The sequence below is a fragment of the Belonocnema kinseyi genome, chromosome 6, assembly GCF_010883055.1.
Source record: "Belonocnema kinseyi isolate 2016_QV_RU_SX_M_011 chromosome 6, B_treatae_v1, whole genome shotgun sequence".
NCBI classification, from domain to species: Eukaryota; Metazoa; Arthropoda; class Insecta; order Hymenoptera; family Cynipidae; genus Belonocnema; species Belonocnema kinseyi.
Genome location: NC_046662.1, coordinates 23,559,913 through 23,569,127, shown reverse-complemented (window position 1 = coordinate 23,569,127; position 9,215 = coordinate 23,559,913). Strand labels below are relative to the sequence as shown.

The following is a 9,215-nucleotide window of genomic DNA, read 5'->3' as shown; positions in this document are numbered from 1 at the left end:
TATCTAGTCGGGAGTGGTGCTGACTGAAAACAGATGATTTGGAGCGATTCGCGCGCCATCTGTTGGTCATTCTAAGGACTTATTGAACTACCCTCGTATTGGCTCAAAGAATGAGTTCAACAATGCAATAATTACAAATCCTGAATTTTTAGAAATTTGTTGACATTTTCTAATCATATCTTTAGTTTTCATCATTTTAACAATTTTGGTCAATTTAGAAAAGTGATTTCTACTTTATCTACAGCTGGAGTTGGGCATGTGAATGAAAATAATTATCGGTTTTATTTTCAGACAGGGAGCTTCGGTAAAGAAATATAATTTCACTTGAAACAGGGAATTTTTGACATGGAACAGGAATCTTTTTAAAAGAATTAAAGCTGATATTTAGAAGAAAGGAGTTTAGAGAATCCGATTTAAGTCAAAATTCGCCGCAATTTAGAAGTTCTTTCTTCCAAATTTTAGTAAAAGAGAGTACTGGAAGTAGTTTTTAGAGGAGAAGTAGCATTTCAAAGAGAAAATATTTCTGAATTATACCTAATATAAATTTTATTTACATTTTCTTTGGGAATTTACCTTTTTCTCATGAAAATTCAACTACTTGCATTTAAAAGCTAAACTCTTTTATTAAAAATTAATTTTGTTGTTTGAAGATTTGTCATTTTGCAACTGAAAATTTATCTCTTTTTAAAAATGTAACCACTTTGTTGAAAATCAATTTTTCAAATAAAAATTTAACAATTTTTCGGAAAATCCGATTTTTTAAATGAAGAAAATTGATGTCATTTGTGGAAAATTCGTTTTTTTTTGTAGAAAATTAATCTTATTGGTTGAAAAATTATCTTTTAGTAGGTATAAAATCCAACTATTCCAGTTGATGATTCATCACTTTAGTTGAAAATTCATCATTTTGGTTAAATGATCAGTTTTTCAAGTCAAAATTTAGCCGTTCCATTTTGAGTAGAAAATTAAACTTTTCTAGTTCAAAATGTCACAATTTGGATGTAAATTGTGTTTTTAAATTTTAAATTAATTTATTTCATTGAATATTGTCGTATTTTGATTAAAAAAACGACTGTTTTCGTAAAAAAAATCTTTTTTGGTAGAAGATTATTGTTTCTGTGAAACCTAATCACCTTGTTTAAACCTTCTTCTTTTTTTATGGAAAATTCAAGTATCCTAGTTAAATATTCATAATTTTAGTTGAAAATTCATCTTTCAGGTTAGAAATAAATTTCCTTAGTTTAAAAATAAACTCTTGTTAAAAATAATTTTTTTAAACTGAAATTACTATTCCAATTGAATATTCTATAATTTTAGTTAAAAATTCATTTTTTTGTTGGCTGAACATTGATTTTTTGACTGAAAATTTAATTATTCAATTTTTTAGTTGAAAATTCGTCTTATTTTTTTCGAAATCGATTTTCTGAACTTAAAACTTAATTATTTTTAATTAAAATCTTTTAAAATGTAACTATTTCATTTTCTGTTTAAAATTGATTTTTTTCTAGTTTGAAAATTAATCTTATTGTTTTAAAATTACATGTTTTTGGTTAAAAGTGTAAGTATTTCAGTTACATATTCATAATTTTAGTTGAAAATTCATCTATTTGGTTTGAAATTCCACTATTCCGATTAAAAATTAATAATTTTATTTAAAAATTCATTTATTTTACAATTTTTTGGTCTAGTGTGTTAAATAGTGTTTAGATTAAACGTCATGATTTAAAATAAATGTTTGCGCTTTGCGACAAGTATGCTTATGTTACATTTAATTGATTAGAAAAATTGAAAAACTTGACCGGGAAAAACCAGGAATATGAAATCGTCCGCCGGATCGCCATCCTGTTAAGTCAGGGAATTTTTTCGAAATCTTGCTTAACCTTGTTTTCAATTGCAATCTAAATTTGAATAATAATGAAAATGTAACTATTCTATTTGTTTTTTTGTAAATTGATCGTTTTCCGTTGAAAATTCAAGTTTTTGGTTCAAAATTCATGTATTTTGTGGAAACTTCGTTTTTAATGGTGCAAAATTAACCTAATTGTATTTTCTTTGGCTGATAATTAATTTTTATCCCCGAAAATCTAAATATTCCAGTTGAACCTGTAACTATTTTGCTGAAAATTAATTTTGGTGTTCGAAAGTTCATCTTTTTGATTGAAAATTTAAGTATTCTAATTAAATAGTCGTCATTTTTGCTGAGAGCTAATCTTTTTGGTTACAATTTAAACTCTTTTATGATAAATTCATGATTTTATTTTAAAATTAACCTGTTCCAGTTGAATATATTTTATTTTAGTTGAAAATCCATCACTTTGGGTCAACATTTTTTCTCGGAAAATTATATATATTTTTTTACTAAAAATTGAACTATTCCATTTTTTGTTGAAAACTGATATTTTTCAGTTTAGAATTCAACTATTTGGTTAAAAATTGATATGTTTTAGTTAAAAATGCAACTATTTGTTTGAGAGTTCATATATTCCGTGGAGAAATCGTGTTTTTGATTGAAAATTAATTTTTTCGGTTGATAATGCAACTATTTGGTTAAAAATTCATTTATCTTGTTAAAAATTAAATTGTTTTACTTGAAAAGTTAGGAATTTGAAGCGGTTTAAGTCGAATTTAATATAGTAATATGAAAAATTACACCTGGAAAAATCTGAGATATCTGGGAAAAACCTGTAATCGTCAAGGAATTTTTTTCCAGGATATGAGTGAAATTTGTGATTAAATTATTTCTTATTTGGAATCGGGAATCTTAAAATATTACAATTCCGACTTGGAATAGTGAATTATCTAAAAAAATTATCATTCTGAGATGGGAAATTCTATTTTTGGTTGAAATTTTATGTTTTTTAAAATGAAAATTTAACTATTTGGTTGAAAATTGATATTTTTCAATAAAAAATCAAACTGTTTTCCGGAAAATTCATGTCATTTGTGGAAAATTCGTCTTTTCTGTAGAAAATTAATCTTTCTGGTTAAAAATTCATCTTTTGATAGGTATAAAGTCCAACTATTCCAGTTAATGATGAATTTTCATAATTTTCTATTGTAGGTCAAGGGAAACCATAAGTCAGGAAATTACTTAAAGAAGCACTTTAGTAACTGTCAAGAATAATCAGAGCTTTCACGCAGTTAATTTTTTTCTCAAATTAAGGTTTAGTCACTTTTGAATGATTAAGTCACTATCGTCATTTTTTTAAATGAAAATATCACTTCAGTTACTTTTCTTTCTATAAATTAACCCTTTTCCTGAATTCCTTTGAATTCATTTAGGGTATTTTAAAAGACTCTAAGAATTTATCAGTAAATTTCAAAGGATTTAAAAAATTGTGTGTATTTAAAACAAATCTAAGAAATTTTCAAGAGCTGTAAAAAAGTTTCAAGGTATTTCAAAAAATTTGTAAGGATTTAAAATGTTTTGGAGTGTTTGAAAAGACCCCAAAAAATATTTAATTATTGTTTTGAAATAGTGTAATTTTAACGAGCATCAGGAAATTTTCGTAAAAAATGTAATATTTCGAACAGGAAATTGTTGACATGGAGCGGGAATCTCTGAAAATAATTTTAATCCTGATTTAGAAGAAGAGAATTAAAAAGTACCTGCTAATATTCATAATTATCAAATTAACTGTATTTAAAAAATTTTCTGTTCCGAATATGAATTTTTTGAGTCTTTCAAATTATTTAGAAATCTTTTGAAATCTTTAAAAAATCGTTTGACCCTGCATACCCAATAGTTCCAATTTACTTATCTTGATACCGCTACTATTCATTATGAGTATTAATTCTATTATAAACATCAAATTTGAATAAAACCCACCCTTAACGTTTATTTCTTGTAGGAAAATAATAAATCTCCAAATCGGAATAAGTTCACAACCCCAAAGTCACCATCCCGAAAGTCGAAAGCAAGACTGGCGAAAACTAATCTAAACAAGACGAATTTCAATGAATTGAATGAAAGGAATAAAAGCGAAAAAGAGAAGAGCGAGATCCTTGCTTCGGAAAAAATGACGGCCAATACGAATGCTCTGAATCAATCAAATGCCGCTCATACAGCATTAAATCTTCAAAAACAATGTGCAGGTAAAAAAAATGCAAATTGTGGGTTCTATTTTTTTTTTTAAATAAATTTCCTGGCCATCTAATGTTACGATTTCGTTAAATAAAACTATTTTCCGATTGCAGAAGGATTGATGTCACTTTTAAGAGAATTTGGCATGGCCTACCAACATTTAACACAATATAATTGTGCAGAGGCAATTGAAATACTGAGTATTTTGCCTCGGCAACATTATCACACAGGCTGGGTGCTTTCGATGTTGGCACGCGCTCACTTTGAAATGATTGATTACAAAAAAGCCTCTAGGTAAATATCTCTTCTTTTTTTTCTTCTTTAGAGTCTTGAATTTTTATTCTCTCTTTGAATATTTTATTGAAAAAAACAAAAACACCTGAATTTGCAGCTATTTCCAACAAGTGAGAAATTTGGAACCCCAGAGGACAGAACTGATGGAGATTTACAGTACTGTTTTGTGGCACTTGCATGCTGAAGTGCAACTTTCTACACTTGCTCAAGATCTCGTTTCCGAAGATAGACATTCTCCGGCTGCTTGGTGCGCTACTGGAAATTTATTCTCCGCACAGACGGAACATGAGACTGCAATTAAGTTCTTTCAAAGGGCCATTCAGGTTTGTTTCACAATATCTTTGCTTTCTCGTCGATTTTTTCCTATTTTACATTTACAGGGTGTCTAGTGACCTTGAAAACCTTGAAAACACGCCTTTTTTTTCCTTGAATTTTTTTTAAACCTTGAAAACCTGGAAATCTCCTTGATTTTTTAACGAAAATCTTAAATTTTAATTATTCTTTTTTTTTTTCAAAGAGTAATTTTATCGAAATCCTGCTGAAAATTTTTCTATTCATCAAGATATAATTTATTTTTTATTTTTTACAGAATAAATAAAAATATTTTAAGGCACTTTTTCCTCAAAAGGTTACAAAATATTTCTAAAGATTCCAAAATATTTCAAACGTTTTCAAAATATTTTAAATATCTTTAACATTTCATAAAGATTTCACGGATGTTAACGATTTAAAAAGGCGCGCACGCCAGACTCCAATAAAGTTTTCACAGCAAGTTTCAAAACATTTTAAAACTTTAAAGATTTAAAGGAATTCAAAGATTTGAAAAAGGATACAGTACACCAGGTTTCAAAGATTTAAAAAATTTGAAACGATTTCAAGAGGTTTTGAAACATTTTAGAACATTTCAAAATATTTCAAATAATTCAATGATTTCAACGAATACAAAATATTTTCCAAACAAAGATTCAAGAAAGATTTTATGAACATTTCAAAACATTTCACAAAGATTTCAAGGATTTCAAGCATTCAAAAAAGGCGTGTACACTAGATTAAAAAGTTTTCACAAAAATTCCCTAAAGATTTCGAACATTTCAAAAAGATTTTAAAACTTACAAAAGAATTTAAAGATTTAAAAAAAGTTATATTAAACCACAATTCTAAGATTTAAAAACATTTCAACATTTATTGTGAGATATTAAAAGATTTCACAAAGATTTCAAAGATTTTGCACAAAGATTTTAAAACTTTCAAACGATTTTAAAGATTTCAAAAAATTTCAAAGATTTGAAATAACTTCAAATTTTTTTAGGAGATTTCAAACGATTTCTCAAAGATTTCACCGAAATTTTAAGCTTTCACTAAGGTTTGTAATACTTCACAAAGATTTTAAAAGATTTCACAATGATTTCAAAGACATTATAAAGATTTCAAAATAGTCCTAAAGATTTCACAAAGACGACTCATGTTCGCAAAAAATTAAAAATTTGTTTATTTACGATTCGGCTTTCTTTAGAAATTTTTGTTTTCTGGAAAAGACCTTGAATTTTGTTCCTAAGAATCGCTAGGCACCCTGATTTACAGGGTTGCGAAAAGACCTGGATTTAAAAAAATTTTTGATGAATTTCTATAAAACTGTCTACTTACCGGGAAAATCGGGAGTTAGTCTGGAATTTTGATCATCGGAAAAAGGCCGGTAAATAGCCGGGAATTTTCTTGAAAGTCGGGAATTTTTCAGATTTGTTTTTACTTTTGCAATAAATATCGCCCTGCGCTTGTTCAAATATTATTCAAATATTGAAATAATCTTTTTTCTTTCAAAATTCATCTTTTATGATTTAAAATTAATTCTTATTAATTCTGAATTCATCTTTTGGTTAGAAATTTTACTTTTTGATGGAAAATTTAATTATTTTGCTGGAAATTCAACTATTTTCTTATTTTAGACATCTTTTTGTCTAAATCGAACTTTTTTGTTAGATATACGTAAGTTTTTATAGAAAATCCGTTCTTTTGGATTGAAAATTCAATTTTTGGTAGAAAAGTAATATTTTTTTTTGTGGAAAGTTCAATTATTTTTTACTAAAAAGTCTAGTGTCATATTTGTGGAACAGAATTCATCTTTTTTTATTAAAACCTCTACTATATGGATGAAAATTGAATTATTTTGTTGAAAATTAAAGTATTTTCTTGGTTAATACATTTTACTATTTGGTGGAAAATTTAATTATTTTATTAAAAATTCAACCACTTTCTTTAAAAGTTATATTTTTTTTTTGAAAAATCAAGTTTTTGATAGATATTTGTCATTTTGGATAGAAAATTTATCTTTTTGTTATAAAAATGCATTTTTGTATAGAAAGGCAATCTTTTTGGGTTAAAAATGCGTACATTTGGTTGAACGTTCGTCATCGTAGATTGCAAATTTAACTATATGGTTAAAAATTCAACTTTTTTGTGAAAAAGCTAGTCTCTAGCTTGAAAGTTCTACTATTCAGTTTTAAATGCAACTATTTGATTGAAAATTAATTTTGTTTGTGAATGTTTTATTCATAAATTTTTGTAAAAATGTGTAATTCTCTGTTAAAAATTGTAAAAAATTAAAATTGTATTTTGTTGTTTTAGATTTTCATCATTTTTTTAGAAGCTTTCTATTCTTCATACAAAATCATAAAACTTCATAAATACTTGTTTAAAATTATTCATTTTTTATTTAAATGAGTAGTTTTATGTGCCTAACTATGACAAGATCTATAATTCTTTACAATCACCTGTCAAAACCAGGGTAGCTACAGAATCTGGAAAACCCAAAAAACTCCTGGAATTTTAATAAAGAACCTGATGAAAAACCTAGAAATTTTTTACTTACATTGCTTTTTAAAGTTTTAATAATTATTTTAGTACTTTTATTAAATTATTTCTTAGTATATTAACCAAATGTGCATTGATTAATAATCTGATGTGCATTACCGGCGGCAATTATCTACACACTTATTTTTTGAGCTGTCACGAACGTGCCTCATTTTTTATAATATTAATATTAAATGTTTACCTTAAAATATTGCAAAATTAATATAAAATTCTGCATTAAATAAGTTCAATTTAAAGGCATAATTTCAATTTAATAAAAAGATATTGCAAGGAGACGTTGAATTTCAATGTTTTCGAAAAATTGGAATAACTCTGGAATTAATGAACATTTTTATATTTTCATTCATGATAGTGTAATGCAATCGTCCAAATTTTCGTCTCTGGTTTTTATAGTTCTTTGACTAGTACTAGTAACTAGTAAAAAAACTAGTGAAAAAAAGTATTACAGTAAACAGACAACAACAGTAAACAGAATTAACAATAATATTTTTTATAAATATTACTAAAATGTATTAAAATGTGATAAATAATGATTATTTAAAAACGCTTGGCATTTATACATTTTCGAAGTTTGGCGACCTTTTTTAACCAAGTTTGAACCTGCGGCAGAATCTAGGAACAAAATTATAAAAATATTTTAACAATTTAGTAAATTACTATTAGTTACCTTTAAAATGAGGCCAAAACCCTTTTCAAAATGTTAATTATTTCTAGAATTAGCGCCGTTTTTGGGAAAAATATCAATTTAACGTTTTTGTGTTTGTAATATCTTTTTTAAAACTGACATTATATTGGAAACTGTGGAATGTTTTAAAATTGATTAAAGTTCAAATTTTGAAAAGAATTTTTGAAAAAGATGTCCTAAAAAATCTGGAAATGTCCTGGAATTTGAAATCCGACCTTTGTAACAATAATAAATAATCGTTCAATAAACTGTTTGTAGATTAGTTTGAGACAAGTGAAATTAGAGTTCTTAAATGCCCAAGAATTTATGTTAAGCAAATGCTCTCGATAATATGGTCAGCACTGAAGCTCGAACAGGCAATTTATAGATCATTTAAGAAAATTTAAAGAATTTATTGTTTAAACAAATTTATATCATAATTACTACAGGGAATTTTCGAAAAACTAAAGTTGAAGTTAATTTTATTCTAATGGTTCGAAATCGCAACTATTTGGTTACAAATTTATCTCTTTTGGTCGAGTATTCAAACTAGTTTTTGGAAAATTCATCTTTTTTGGTTAAATTCTACTATTTTTTGTATAAAATTAAAATCATTTTTAGCTGAAATATCAAATATCACGCTTTTCGTTGAGAATTCATCCTTTTGGTTTAAAATTTAACTACTTAGTACTTATTTAAAAATTCATCTATTTTAGTAGAAAATGTATCTATTCGGTTGAATATGAGTTTTGTCTTATTTGGATTCAACTTTTTTAACTGAAACCTTTTTTCACCTTCTCATTTTTCTTTCCTCTTTTTTTATTTTCGTCCGAATTTTTTTTTTTAATTATTCAGATTACAATAGAATTTTGTTTGTTTTTGTTTTAGTTTTTGTTTGTTCGTTGTGGTCCAAATTTGGTCGTTGGATTCATGTTTTTTTTAACAGGAGCTTGGATCACTTTAACTGAAAATATAAGTGCCCAATTTTTTGTCAACAATTTATGTTTTTTATAGAAATTTAATCTTCTTAGTTGAAAATTATACTATTTTCTTGAAAATTTACTTTGATTTTATTCAAAATTAAGTTTTTTATAGAAAATTTAATTATTCTATTTTTAGTTGAAAATTGATCTATTTTAGGTGAAAATTCAAATATTTAATTGTAATTTCGTGTCCTTATTTAAAAATTCATTTATTTTAGTGGAAATTTCATTCTATTGGTTGAAAATTTATCTTTTTGGTTGAATATTAGTTTTTTCTTATTTAGATTTAATTTTTTTAACTGAACATCTAACTGTTCAATTT

General features: G+C 25.9%; 1 protein-coding gene across 2 annotated transcripts in view; it reads left to right on the top strand.

Annotated features, from left to right (window-relative positions):
* LOC117175691 (cell division cycle protein 27 homolog) overlaps nt 1-9,215 on the top strand; it is a 36,948-nt gene that overhangs the window by 15,947 nt on the left and 11,786 nt on the right. For both annotated transcript variants that reach the window (XM_033365435.1, XM_033365434.1), the window contains exons 8-10: nt 3,852-4,095; nt 4,198-4,378; nt 4,476-4,701. In XM_033365435.1, coding sequence (XP_033221326.1) covers nt 3,852-4,095; nt 4,198-4,378; nt 4,476-4,701 — 651 coding nt within the window. The remainder of the gene's footprint in view (nt 1-3,851; nt 4,096-4,197; nt 4,379-4,475; nt 4,702-9,215) is intronic.